Source organism: Ochotona curzoniae, unplaced genomic scaffold (genome assembly GCF_017591425.1).
Source record: "Ochotona curzoniae isolate NIBS_2020 unplaced genomic scaffold, NIBS_Ocur_1.0 contig_1014, whole genome shotgun sequence".
Classification (NCBI taxonomy): domain Eukaryota; kingdom Metazoa; phylum Chordata; class Mammalia; order Lagomorpha; family Ochotonidae; genus Ochotona; species Ochotona curzoniae.
The window spans coordinates 40,234,424-40,248,840 of record NW_024464920.1 but is presented as its reverse complement, the minus strand read 5'-3'; the positions used below and the strand labels follow the sequence as shown (position 1 = coordinate 40,248,840).

Here is a 14,417-nt window from a genome sequence, read left to right as displayed (position 1 = left end):
AGGAGCCCACAGTGTCCTCAGGCTGGGGATGGAGGCTAGGAGCCAAGAACGCGAGGCAGGTGTTCCATGTGGGTAGCAGCAACCCAGCCACCTGCGCACTACCTGCTACCTTCTGGGGTCTGCGTTACCAGGAAGCAGAAATTGGGAATGGAGCCAGCTGTCAAATTGAGGCACTCATCGTATGAGATGGTCATGTTCACCATGGGGTTGTTTTTTTTTTTTTATTTTTTTTAAAGATTTATTTTTATTATTTTTTTTATTGGAAAGGCGGATATACAGAGAGGAGAGACAGAGAGGAAGATCTTCCATCCGATGATTCACTCCCCAAGTGAGCGCAACGGGCCGATACTATGCCGATCCGAAGCCAGGAGCCTCCTCCGGGTATCCCATGCGGGTGCAGGGTCCCAAAGCCTTGGGCTGTCCTCGAATGCTTTCCCAGGCCACAGGCAGGGAGCTGGAAGGGAAGCGGGGCTGCCGGGATTAGAACCGGCGCCCATATGGGATCCCGGGCGTGCAAGGCGAGGACCTTTAACCACTTGCGCCACCGCGCCGGGCCCCATGGGGTTGTTTTGACCTGGTTGGTTGTGGGAGGAACTGACAACTTGGGTGCAGAACTGGAATGTAGGACTCATCCTCATTCAGCCATTTCATTTCACTGATGAGGGGATAGACCTGGGGAAAGGACTCGTCTCCATCAGGCAACAGAGAAGCCAGGCTGGGAGAGTAGCTCTAAGGCCCCAGGTTGCCTAGTTCCCAACCATGTGAAGCAACTTGGTTTTACCGAGTACCTGCTAGGTGCCAGGTGCCCAGGATTTGACACCTGCTCTGTCAGGTCCGTGGCGTGGCCCCTGTGCTTTATGATGACATTGTCCCATGGAGGCTCTTCAGCTGCTTCTGTCAGTTCTCAAGGTCATTTCTGTTGGGTTTTGGGCCATTGGGGAAACAGCCTTGTTCTCAGTCAAGAGGCTGCCCTAGAATACCATAGTCAGAGCAAGAGGCTGGGGCAAACTTAGTTGAGGTTGGCCACATCCTCCTGGAGAGCCCAGATAAGCCTCATTCAAAGGAAGCCAGCTGACTTTTTTGATGGTTTGGCTCTTATCCGTGCACTGCCTCTTGCCTGAAGTAGTTAGCACTGTACTCCTTCCTGGCCTCCCTATTGAAAGATTTGAACTCCCTTAACATGAGATGGTGAGCATCAGTAGGGTGGCTATGAGTTGCTTTGTAGTTGATGATGAGTAGGTTAAAGCTGGACTTGAGTACCACCCAGACCTGAGCTTAAACACTGGTCTGACCAGTCACTGTCTTGCTGTGTGGGCCTGGGCACAAACCTTCACTCAGATCCACATGTGAGTCAGCAGTAAAATAGGCATGAGATGCCCTTGCCTCCTTCATGGGGTGCATGAGGAGTAAGCAGAAGGTTGTGAGAAGTGCCTAGGGGGTGTGGGGCTTAGCAGGTGCTCATTTAAGGTTCTTAAGGTATGTCTGCTTGTGACATTTGAAATAGATCTCTCCTGCCTGACTAAATGTTTATTCATGCTCAACTTTCCCTCCCTTACTAATATTTCTTAATCTATTTGAAAGAGGGAGAAAGGGAATAGTCTTCCAAGCTTCTGGTTTGCTCCCCTCAGGTCTGCAAAAGCAGGGACTGAGTTAGGAAAATGGACAAAGGAATTCAATCTGGGTCTCCTCTGGGAATGACAGAGACCCACGTACTTGAGAGCTGAAACCTGCTGCCTCCCTGGGTGTGCTTCAGCAGGAAGCTGGACTGGAAGCAGAGGAGCCAGGGACTTGATCTCCGCTGTGGAATGCAGGTGTCCCAAGCACAGCCCCAGTCGCTGCTCTACATACCTACCCCGACACTTCTCAAGCTTAAGAGGAGGCCCCAGAGGTGCTCACACTGCTTGGCTTCATTGTAGTGGGCAGAATTCCTGTACATTGGGTTCCCTGTTGGCCATGTCAAACCTCAATAGAAATGCAAAGCCATACATGATGTTCAAATATCTTGGAGGTGCCCATCTGGAAATATCAGCTTGGAGATTTCTTGGGGCAGCTATAAGAAATTATCTCAAACGTGAAATTTGTGTCAGTGCTTTGTGCGACCTGGCTTGAAAACTTGCTGTATGCAGTTCAGTCTGGTGGGACTCGGAGGTGTTTTCAGGTAAACATGATCCTGGCTATAAGTAAGTAGCAGCACATCCATGGGAAGAGGTGTTTTGGGCATCTCATTAGCTTCCCAGGTTTTTGCTGAAGCATTGATGTGCTGCCTGCAGTCAGGCCATGGAGATACCGCCTGGGCAGGCTCAGGTACGGATGCTGTGTCCTGTGTACAGGAGGGTTGATGAGGTGCTGTGTGGCCAGGGTAGGGACAGGGTCCTGAGTCTGAGCCTGGCTGCCTACCTGCCCTGCTCCAGCTGGGTGCTTGATGTGCCCTCTGTGAAACGCACATGGACAAGGCAGAGCCAGTGGTGCCATAGTTGCAGAAGCAGTGCTGCCAGTGGATTGGCCTTTTTTGCAGAGTGAGGGTTGGGGTGATAGCTGGGAGATGCCAAGGGAGCCGAGGTGCCTGTGGACATCATGCATGATCTGAAGGCAGACATTGCAGTGAGAGCTGGGGGCTTCTGTTGAGAAAGGTCCTCCCAAACAGCCAGCTACTCGCTTCTGAAACCCAGGACGGAGAGGAAGGCCAGCATAGCTGTGTAAAGGGCCGTCTTTGAGGAGTTCTTCTCAAGGTCTCCTCCTGAAATGTGGCTGTAGAAGTGTCCCATAGGAGCTGACTGGCTGCTTGGCAGTGTGTTTTGGGGGAGTCATGGTGGTGGCCACCAAGGGGGCATCCTGATTTCTCCTTGGCAGCTCAGGAAACAAGAGGAAGCCGTGGTGCGGAGGGGGAGCAGGTGTGCTTTGAGGTCTTGGGAATCCCGGAGTCCAGGGGCCAGGGGTGGGGTAGGAGGAAGGAACCGACTGGTGCCTGGGGGTGCTCTGTGGCCAGAATGCACTAGGCAGGAAGCAGAGGGACCGCCGTGCCCTGGTTCTCTGCCACCCTGCATGTTGGTGCTTGGTCAGCTGACCTGCTTGTCTTCCTTCCCAGTACCCTGCAGAGATCCGGAACTATGAGTATGACCCCGACTTTGCCATCCGTGGACTGCACTACGATGTCCAACGGGTAGGTCCTGTGCGCATGTTCAGCTGCCGTGCCCTTAGAGCCTCACATGCCCTCTTTAGTGTGCCCGACTCAACAGATAGTGTTTTTCAATTTTGTTCTTCAAGGCCAAATTCTTCGATTGTGTTTAGAAATCTTTTCAAAGAGATGTGTGAAAACCCTGACCACCTCCAGCTGTAGGGGGCCATTGTCTCTAGGTGGCTTTTTTGGTGTTGGGGGGCAGTCATGGTGCTGCCTTTTTGGGGCAGGGGGTGTTCCCTGGGCAGGGCTGGGCGGGCTCATTGAGCCTGCAGGTTGTTGGCTGCTGTTGACGCGTGCTTGTTTATACTTTGAAGGCGATCCTGATGAAGATTGATGCATTTCATTATATCCAGTTGGGAACGGTCTACAGGTAAGCGGGACAGGAAATAAATTTGATTGACCCAGGAGAAGCAGGTGACTTTGGGTGCCAGGACCCCACTGGCTATGGAGTAATGGTGGGGCAGAGGTGGGGGGGATCCTGTGGGGAGCCGGTCTCTACTGGGTGCTAAGTGTTTACTTATTGGGGCGGATTCCCCCAGGGGTGTGAATAGGGAAACCACACATGAGAACAGGTGCAGCATGATCCTGATGCCCTCACCCTCCAGGGATGGTGGTTTGTTGTGAAGATTAGCAAGGTGGAAGCATCCCCTACAGGGTCAGAGGTGAGAGGATGGTGGCCCGAAAGCACAGCTCAGCCCTGCCTGTTGGGCAGACCTGCTGCAGCCATCTGGTTCCTGTGCCAGGTGGGAATGACCACTTCCGGCTTTGCTGGGGGACAGCGGCTCTCCACTGCAGACCTGTTTGTTCCCATGTTGGAAGTTCTTATCAGGAGCCTTTCAGAGTCTGAGTCCTCCTTATCACAGCCACGCCTTGGAGCTCGCCTGGCACAGCTGATTGCGTTCCAGGCATTGGCAAGTGATGTTCAGGGGCTGTCCCTGTTTGAGGGCTGGACACATTGAGACTCCTGTAGGTGAATGACTTGCTAAGGCTGTTTCCCTGGTGATTAAAGGAGCTGGGATGTGGATCCTGGGCAGGCTTACCCAGTTCCAATACCCTCACCTCTGCGTCTCTCACAGCCCCATGCAGGGCTGGAGAAAGTGGCTTTTGTTGCCATTTCAATACAGGTTCAGGCTGCATTGATGTGGGGCTGGGGTCCTGTTGCACTGGACACTTCTGGGTGGCTGGTGGGTGCAGCCCCTGAGGGAGTCAGTAGATGGGACCCACCTGTTTGAGCTTACCTGTGGTCAACTGGGACTTAAAGAAGCGGCCTGTGGGCCCTGGGGCACGTGTCTTAGAGGCAGCTGTGACTCCCAAAGGAATGGGCCTCTTCCTTTTCATATTTTCTAAGTGTCAGAGCCATAGGCACTCTGGCTGCTTGGCAAGGGCTCTTCTCCAGGATCCTGCCTAGGAGCAATCTGGTTTAGAACCTCAGGCCTGTCTGCTTGGCTGGAGTAAAGCTAGCAGGAGCACACAGCTATTTGTGTGTGTATGTATATACACACACACGTACACATACTTAATTTGAAAAAGATAGAATGAGAGAGAGAGAAAAAGAGATTAAGTGGGAGAGGAAGAGATAGGTGAAGCTGAAGCCAGGAGCTTCATCTGGTCTTCCAGGTTGGTACAGTAACCCAACGACTTAGACCATCCTCTGCTGCATTCCCAGGAATGTTAGCTGGGAAGTGGAGTAGCTGGGATTCTAACTGGCACCTAAATGGGAGGTTGGCGTTGTTGTAGGCAGCTTAACCTGCATGCCACAACACTGGCGCTCTTTTGTTTCTAAAGGATGGGTGCTGTGATGGGTTAATCAGGGCTGCAGTTTGGAGAGATGGTTTTGTTAACCTTGGTTGTCACCACAAACACTGCATTGTGTGTGGATTTTCCCATCAGCAGGTGGCTTTGTGCACAGGGCAGCCAGACTGTTGCATATCCTGTCTCCTGTGTGGAACAGTGTGGCATTCCTTGCTTGGTTCCTTGCATAGTTTCAGGTCATGCCTGGTTGTTGCCCAGTGCTGTCCTCTAGAAGAGAGGTGAGGGACCAGTACTCTGCATGAGATGCCCCACAGTGGGGTGGCATTGCAGGTACAGAGGCAGGCATGGGGCTCAGGCCACCTACATCAAAACAAGCTTTTTCCCTGTGTGTGAATTCCAGAGGCAGCCAGATGTGGGTGTTTCTCTTCAGTGCTCTGGATCATTTGGGGGCTATTCCTGGTCTGGTCTCTCACTCTCTTACATCACAGGGTACAGTCCAGAGAGCCCCTTCTGAGACTTTACTCCACTTTGTGTCCATATTCTTAAGGAATAATGGCAAAAGACAGGAGCACAAGTTTGCTCCTTCTTCCTTCCTCTATGAAAAAAACATTAAAATTAGCAAGACCCCACTGTAGAGCCAGTCATCTACCTTGGTGGGCTTGGCAAGGTGTGTAGCCTTGCTGAGCATCAGTTACCCCAAGAGGAGAGTGGGAAGATTAAGAGAGTCTCCTTGTGGGGTTGTTGAGGCTTCTGTGATTGACAGATGCCTCACACCTGGCGTGTAGTAGGCACCACGAGCATTGGCTGCTAGTGCCACTCCTGTGCTGCTGGGAGAACAGCAGGTGCATCAGTGATGACAGCATCTCATCCGTTGTTGGTTGCAATCGGATGTGGCTCTCGTCCCTCCTGGTAACAAGTGTCTTGCGGGGGATGGAAGTCGGAACACTTTTGCTTTGTCTGATTTTTCTAGAGGCCTCAATGTGGTCCCTGATGAAGAGGTCATTGAAATGTACGAGGGGTCCCATGTGCCCTTGGAGCAGATGAGTGACTTCTATGGCAAGGTAATGAGAAACACTTTCTGTAAAGCAGCCTTTGTTCCTTCCTGAATCGCAGTCTTGGAAGCATTGGGGCATGAACCACTAGCCTCTCACATGCCGCTTCACGTGGAGGAAGTGAAGCCTGTGTTTGTGGAAACCCTAGGTTGGAGAGTGAATAGCATGTTAGAATCCTGCCCCCACACCCTCCTACTTTCTGTTATGATTTGTTTTGCCTTTCTTCAGTGGTTCTTTTTAAGACTTATTTGTTTGAAAATCAGAGTTAGAGAAAGGAGGGATGGGGGTAAAGAGATTTTCTGTCTGTTCGCTCCCCAACTAGCTGTAGCGGCTGGGGCTGGGCCGGGCCAAAGTCAGGAGCCAGGGCCTCCTCTAGGTCTCCTATGTAGGTGCAGAGGCCCAAAGACTTAGACCTTTTTTTGCTGCTTTTTCAGGGAGCTGGATCAAAAGAGCTGCAGCCAGGACTCTGAACTGGCCCTGATGTGGGGGATTAGCATTGCAGGAGGCAGCTTAACCTGCTGTCACTATACCAGCCCCTCTTTTAATTTTTTTTTAATTATTAATTAACTTGAAATAGACCAAGAGAGGGTGAGCGAGAGAGAATTGAGCATCTTCCATCTACTAGTTTATCCTCCAAATGGGCATGGTAACCAGGACCGGCCTAGGCCAAGGCTGGAAGCCTACAACTCCTTTGGGTCTCCTGTGTAGGTGACAGGGGTTCATGCACTTGGACCCTTTTTCAGCTGCCTTCCCGGGTGTGTGAACAGGGAGAAGGCTCAGAAGAAGCGTAGTTGGGACTCCAATCCCAGGCTGATATGGGATGTGGGTGTCCCAGGTGGCAGCTCAACCCACTGTGCTGTGACGCCAGCCCCTAGAGAGGCATTTTCTTACACTGGTAGAGTAAAATGAAAGAGTCATGGTGAGCCAGCACACTCAGGAGTGGGACTCTTAAGCCTGTTTGGCAAAGTTCCTTTCCCACTCCGTTAGACTGGGAAGGGTGCTGTAAGTTGGGAGGGCTCAGTGACTGTGGCCATCCCATGACCACAGTCTGTATACTGGCTGTCCCCGGGCTCATTGAGGAGTGTGTACAGGGGTTGCACCCAGTGCAGGGTAGCATGGGTTGACTTGAGCAGAATCAGGCCTTCCTTGGATGTTCCAGTTATACCTGGATGAAGATGGGAGGTCCATTGTGAGTCAACAGGAATGAGGTAAGCTTCCCACTTTTCTGTCATTACAAGTTTGCTTTTTTGGTGGAGAATCCAGCTTAGTGTGGGCCAGCAAGGGCTGCTCACTGCCACCTGGGTCCCTCTTGTCCTCAGTGTCTTTCCTTGTTCACAGAGCTCGCACGGGAACACCATGAAACAGTTCATGGACATCTTCTCCCTGCCAGAGATGACACTCCTATCATGTGTGAATGAGTACTTCCTGAAGAACAACATTGACTATGAGCCTGTGCACCTGTACAAAGATGTCAAGGTCAGAGCTTGGGCCCACCACCGTGGCCTCGGCAGCTGCGGTATGACTTTGAGCATCCCAGGGAAGTGGTCAGGCAGGAAGCTTGGGAACTGGTCATGGTTTGTGTTGAAACAAGCTGGTGCTTGTCCTGTCACCTGCTCTTCAGATTTGGGGCTGAATGGGACTGAGGTCCGGCCTGTGCTGGTGGAGATGGTGGTGGTGTGGTCTCTGTTTCAATGGCACTCTGACTGTGGTCTTCACCACTGAAGTTTCCCACAAAGGAACCTGTTGTGTCTTTTCTTAATTTGGTTTTTAATTGACAGATACTATGTTCATGAGGCATGGGTAGAAAGGAGTGGTTCAAGGGCTCCTTGTCCTGATGCCCATAGGGTTCCCTATGAAAGCCTGGAAGGAACTGGTTGGAGAGGCTTGAGACAGAGCTGTACGTTTACATGCCGGTGTACACATTATTGATGTGCAAACATTTTTATTCACATGTGGTTAAATCCATACTCATTCACATGAGTTTATAGATAATAGTTTTAGATTTTGCTTTATTTATTTGAGTGGGAGGGAGACATAGGCCTAGAGAGTGCCTCTATTGGCTGACACATTCTCCATATGCCTGCCATGGCACCAGGTCAGGAACTGATGGCTGGAGCCTGGGACTCAATTCAGGTCTTCCATATTGGTGGCATGGACTGTCAGTTTGAGCTGACATGTGCTGATCCTCCAGGGTATATGTGAGCCTTGGAATCAGAAGTAGAGCTGGGACTCAAACCCAGGTCCTCTGGTAATGGGATGTAGAGAATCTAGCCCTGATTTTCACTACTGAGATGAACACCCACCCTGGTGTTTATTTGCATCCTCTAAGCTACATGAACTTTTTTGATGGATGCATATTGTATATATTTATCATATAGAATACTTACATATTTTTCCTATCTGTATTGTATATTTAAAATAGTTTTAAAAGGAATGTATTTATATGCCAGAGTATTTTTATTGTTCAGAACTAATTTTAAATTCAAAATTGAAGTATAAATTTTGAGTATAAAATTTGTGCATGTATAGAGTAATCTTAAATTTGAATCAAGGGTTTAGGAACATAAAGAGTGAATTAGTTTCTAAGCATCAGTCTAATATGAATTCAGTTTTAGTGTTTCTGTTTTTTCCTTTCAGTGCACATAGAAATGTTGTTGTACATCCTGTCACAACTTCTTATTTGAAAGGCTTATTTGAAAGGTAGAGTTACAGAGAGGGAGAGATGGAGAGGTCTTCCATCTACTATGTCACTCTCCAAATGGCCACAGTAACCAGGGATGGGCCAGGCTGAATCCACATCTCTCATGGGTACAGGGGCCCCAAGCACTTGAGCCATCTTCCGCTGCTTTCTCAGATGTATTAGCAAGGAGCTGGATTGGAAGAAGAGCAGCGCAGGCTTGAACCAGAGGCCCTATGGGATGCTAGTGTTAAAAACAATGGATTTTGATGCTATGCCACAGAGCAGGGCCCCTTGTCTCAGATTTTTTTATGTTTCACTACTTACTACAAATATTGCCAGCATCAGTAGCAGACACTTTGTAGGGCTTACTTTGCCCTCAGACACTGTTCTGAGTACATTATGCCTATCAACTTAGCAAACATTCACAACAGTTCTTGCAATTATGTTTGTCCTGTTTTACAAGTAAGGTCATTAAGGAACAGATTGGAAGGGTTATTGACTCAGGTTACACAGCTCATAAGCAGCAGAGCCTGGCTTTTTCATCCAGGTAGTGCTGCTTGTGTTTAGCCACTTCCTTGTACTGCCGGAAGCCGGCTGTGCTGAGAGATCATGGAGATTGAGATGGCAGTCCAGACGTGCTCACTCGCAGCAGAAATCTGCCACATGTAGCTAAAAGGTCTGTGCTGCTTTTGCTTACAGCCCAATGCCCTGCTGGATGTGGAAACTTTCCATAAGATTTAAATTTAGTTGAAATCATGCTACACTGACACCAAGCTACTATGACGCATCCTGTAGCTGAGCGATGACCTCGTTGGCAGTTCCTTACCATATGGGCACCTGGGAGAAAAGGAGGGTCTTGAGTGTGTGTGTGTGTGTGTGTGTGTGTGTGTGTGTGTGTGCGCGTGTACTGCTGTCTCATGCTAGGTGGCAGGACCTGCCATTGCGGGCCTGGGGAAGGGTGCCAAGATGCCAAGGGCAGGGGCTTCCTGTGTGCAGATGAGCTGGAGTCATTTCTTCGTGTTGCCTCTAAATGATCATTTATCACCTGAAGCCTTGCTCAGAATTACTCAGGCAGCATACCTCTTCCGGGTGACCCTTTCGAAAATTGCATCGCACACTGCCAGTATCACCATGGAAACTTAGACTTTTTCCCAAGAGCTGCCTCTGATAAATGGTCCAGAATTTAGATCGTGTCTGGCTTGGCAGACTCTTCCTAGACACTGAAGCTGACCATCACCAGGGCCTTGTCACCTGCACTGGTGCTGCAGTCACGCTGAATCCACCCTCACCAATTGCTAATGTGTCTTTGGGCAGGATTCCATCCGGGATGTGCACACCAAAGGGATCATGTACCGGGCCATAGAAGCTGATATTGGTAGGTTCTGGGTCATGTTTGCCTGCTGGGCTGCCATGTGGGCCTTGGACTCTGCATGCTTGGGGCTCTGCTGCCTTCATGGAGGGCCCCCTCCTCTGCGTCCCAGAACTTGCCATCATTCTGTCTTAAAAAGAGAGGAGCTGGCAGCTGCAGCCACTTGTTTTTCCCCGTGCCCTGTCCCCACCTGCCCAGCAGTCCTCATTCCCTTTTGTTCCCCACCATTGGCAGAACGTGCCCTGCGTGGTGAGTGCCCATGCGTGCCTGCTTTCATGCTGAGCCTGGCTGTGCATTCTTCTCTCATCCTTAGAGAAGTATATCTGCTATGCTGAGCAGACCCGTGCTGTGCTGGCTAAGCTGGCAGACCATGGCAAGAAGATGTTCCTCATCACCAACAGCCCCAGCAGCTTCGTGTAAGTGCCTTTGTGATCCCTGGCCTACTTTGGGCTGGCTTGCCCTCCGTTTGTTTCTGTGGTTGGAAAGCAAATATTGATCCCCTCCCACACACCCGAGATTGCTTCCTCACCAATAAAGCTGCATTGAGTGGACACAGCTGACTCGCCATTGCAGGGACAAAGGCATGAGGTACATCGTGGGCAAGGACTGGAGGGACCTGTTTGATGTGGTCATAGTTCAGGCGGAGAAGCCCAACTTCTTCAATGATAAGCGGAGGTGAGTGTCCCTGTCTATGGGATTCTTTTGTTTGTTTGTTTTTCCTTTGTGGCCATGAATGCATATGTAGGTGACTTGACAACACTTACAGAGTCGCGAGCATCTGTGATGATGGAATAGGATTCTGACCCCTTCCTGTATGCGATTGCAAGGATTGTGGGTTGAGCACTGACTCTTGTGTGGCTGGAGAGGCTTCGTTGAGCTTGAGCAACCATGAGTGACTTGGTTCTTTCAAGAGAATGCCATTGGTACATTTAAAGTGGTCGGTGCATTTGCACTGATTTCTCTGCAGCCCAGGTTTTGTGTTGAGGGCAAGTAAGCCCTGGTCACTTTGTTTTTTTTTTTTTTTTTGCCCTGGTCACTTTGAATGTGATGCTTTGCTGCCATAGTTGCCTTGGGAAGAGGGGGTCCCGCCGCTGTGAGCATTGAGTGGCTGCGATTAGGGATGCCCCCTTGTCTGTCACCCCTCCCAATGGGCCTGCTTGTTGAACTGTCCCCACTTCTATAGGACAGAGAATTACTGCACAGTTGCTCTCCCACAAGCTTGGATTTGTGCAAGGGCCCATGTGGGGACACTTGACCCACTAGTATCTCAGCTGCAGTTGGGGTGCAGGCAGCCTGTGGCTCCCCATTAGGTGACTGAAGGCATCATGACATGGTGGGTGCTGGAAGTAGTCAGGTGACATAATGACACTTGGGAGAAGAGACAAACCCAGGCCTGGGGACGGGGCAGAGGCTGAGCAGTACTGGGTGGGAGAGAGAGCAGGAGAAACCATAGGACTATTCCTGACTGCCACTCTGTCCCTGAGGAGGTACCCTGCCAGCTGTTCCTAGCTGGAGGTGTGGTTTGGAGAGGGGCAGACGTTAGTTGTCCCCTTCGTTTCTCCATTTATTCTGCCTTTATTCTGAGTGGCTGGCCATGGAGCTGATGAGCTGATGAGCTAGCTGATGTCACCCTGAGTGTGTGTCACTGTGTGTTTTACAGTGAGAGATGACAAATAAGGTTGTGGGGACCAGTGGTTCACTTCTGACCTCCCTCCAGGGGATGTTAGAGAGGCTTGAGGGCTGATGTATCTGGGGGGAGAAAGAGGGTAGTAGGTTGTGTTAGCATAAAAAGGATGAGTTTAGGAATCTGTCATCTCTGGGAGATAGGCAGTGATCGGTGCATACCAAGTGGTTTCCATTTTCTGTTCAGATAAAAACCAAAGCCAAGACTGGAAGACATGCACAGCAGTGTCAAGTGCTTGTGCCTGGGTCTTGGAGCTGTGGGTCATTTTCCTTTGCTTCTTTTATTTTTCTACTTTCTCAGCTTTCCTACAGTGAGTTTGTATTCAGAAAGATTATCTCAAACCATGGTCATCAAAAAAAAAAAAAAAAAAAAAAAGGTAAACTAATCCAGGGTCCTTTGGGCCTTCTGTGGTTCTCAGTATCAGTCATCAGGTCACCTCTGCTTCCCTGGTTTTGTTGATCTGGAGTGGCTGAATTTCAGCCCTGCAGCTGGGCAAATGGACTGTGCCACTGTTTATACAAGAATTTTTTGGTGTGTATATATGTGTGAAAGATCGTTTTCTTCATGATCATGTAATTTTGTGATGTGGATGCTAAAGGAAGTGTCTTTCCAGTAGGGCTTCTGTGACACATTACTAACTTTGGTGACAGAGTGTTCATGACACCCAGTGCTCTCTGGATGTATTTGACCCTGGGATTCTGTTTTCCTTAAATTACCTTTGGGATCCTGGGACAATTTGAGAAATACTGTCCCAGGCAGGGAAGTGTGACGGAGTTGGGGTTTTTGGGCTTTTTTGGGGGGAGCATATCAACTACCTGTTGCTACTGTTTCCACAGCTACATGTCATAAGGTTTCTGTTTCTGTTGTTTAGACCTTTCCGGAAAATGAATGAGAAAGGTGTCCTACTCTGGGATAAAATCCACAAGTTGCAGAAGGGCCAGATTTACAAGCAGGTATCTGGTGACTGGTGTATCTTTGTTCTGTGGTCAGGAGTGACGGCATTCAGGGCTCACGCCTGTAGAGCCTGCCTCATGCTGAGGCCTGCCTGGGCTGGGTGCACAGACAAGGACTCAAGTTGATACGCTTTCAGTGGCCAGGATCTCAGTGAACTTGGACTTTAATTTCTTAAAGAAAAATTTATAACGTTAATTTCGTGTCATATTGCTTAAGATGCTGTGAGTAATCCTTAGAGCTATCTCTTTAAGGAACATTGCACCATGGAATATTATTCACTTTAATCAGTAATTATTTCTGGTGAGATACGTTTTATGTATGATTTACCTGTATATTGGTGTCTAAAGGCTCTTGCCTGTTGATGGAATGATTGAATGGCCCACCATTACCATGTGGCTAAAGTTAGGGCTGTTTAATTTTGATATGTTCTTGGTGGATCTATCAAAATTGGTTGGAATTGGCTGGATTTTCTTGAAAAGTAAGTTTTGCTACAACCATTCTGATTCTAGGAAGGCAGCTCAGGAAAACTGTAAGTTAAATATATATATATATATATATAAAATTGTAAAAAATTAAGAAGTTTTAAAAAAGGAATCTGTTTTGGTTGCATGGTGTTTCTATCTGCCATGTGATTGAATGCTGATATTTTTCTCTTACTGCAGGGCAATTTATATGAGTTTCTGAAGCTCACCGGATGGCGAGGCTCCAAGGTGTTGTATTTTGGAGATCACATATACAGTGACCTGGCGGTGAGGAATCTTTGTCTTGCCTTTTTGTTGGGCGCTAAGTGTGTGGGTCCTGCTAGTTAAGGAATTTGTCTTCTGGTTAAATTCATTTTTATGTTCCATAGACACTAGGAGTAGGTTTTTTTTTTTTTTTTTTTTTTTAATGTGTGTCACTTTTTGTAGGACAAGAAGGATCAGCGTTATAAAACATTTTGTGGGGAGTGGTGGGAATGAGCGAGCAGTTTACTTGAAGAGTTTATCAGGGACATCTCTGTATTTAAATAAAGCTCAGAGAACATGCCAGTGTGCTTTCCTTTTATCAGTGCATCAGAAAGCACACAAATACAACAAGAAGCTCATTGGCCAAGGCTTCTCTTCCCCGCCAGGTACTGCTCATGACCTGGCGTTTTCAGAAAGTGGCTACTATGTCCCGCTCGGAATGACCAGAGCAGTGTCGTAGGCCTGGGGTTGGGCTTTCGTTTGTAAATGGAATGAGACTGACTTGTTCGTGTTCATCCCCGTGGTCTGAGTTTATAGTCCTATCTGATCCCAGGTCAGCTCTGGGGAGGAGACTCCAGGGGCCATGCTGCTGCTCTGTCAGTGCCTTGGCCAGCACTGGGCGTGGCTTCGCTTGCAGGTGTGTGCTCTGGTGCTTTGCCAGGGGCCCTTTAAGAAGTTCATGTTCCTTGAGAATGTGCTGCAGGCTTTCGTGTACTGTAGGAGAGACACTTAGGGGCCTAGGGGAATTGAATCAGTGACGAAAGGAGGCATGTTGGGGCTTACAGGGTAAAGGTTTGAGCTTTAGGTTAGTAGCCAGAGAGAACCTGAAAGGAGCAGGTGTCACTTCGCTTAAAAGCCCCCCAAACCTTCCTTTCTCCTTCTGAGTAAAAGCCAAGTTCCTGAAGTGCTCTCTTGATTTCCTCCCGCAATTCACCTGCTCCAAGACAACTTCTGTTCTGGCCCCAGGCCCTGCACTGCTCCTAGGTTCCCTGCATTGTTGCTCTAATGCTCCTGCATGTTCCT

The 14,417-nt window shown here is 49.1% G+C and overlaps 1 protein-coding gene across 1 annotated transcript in view; it reads left to right on the top strand.

Moving 5' to 3' along the window:
• NT5DC3 (5'-nucleotidase domain containing 3) overlaps positions 1-14,417 on the top strand; it is a 53,219-nt gene that overhangs the window by 27,112 nt on the left and 11,690 nt on the right. Inside the window, exons 4-12 of the mRNA XM_040988018.1 lie at positions 3,086-3,160; positions 3,493-3,548; positions 5,901-5,991; positions 7,321-7,458; positions 9,977-10,037; positions 10,345-10,447; positions 10,605-10,706; positions 12,587-12,668; positions 13,332-13,418. Of these exons, the coding sequence (XP_040843952.1) occupies positions 3,086-3,160; positions 3,493-3,548; positions 5,901-5,991; positions 7,321-7,458; positions 9,977-10,037; positions 10,345-10,447; positions 10,605-10,706; positions 12,587-12,668; positions 13,332-13,418 (795 nt within the window). The remainder of the gene's footprint in view (positions 1-3,085; positions 3,161-3,492; positions 3,549-5,900; positions 5,992-7,320; positions 7,459-9,976; positions 10,038-10,344; positions 10,448-10,604; positions 10,707-12,586; positions 12,669-13,331; positions 13,419-14,417) is intronic.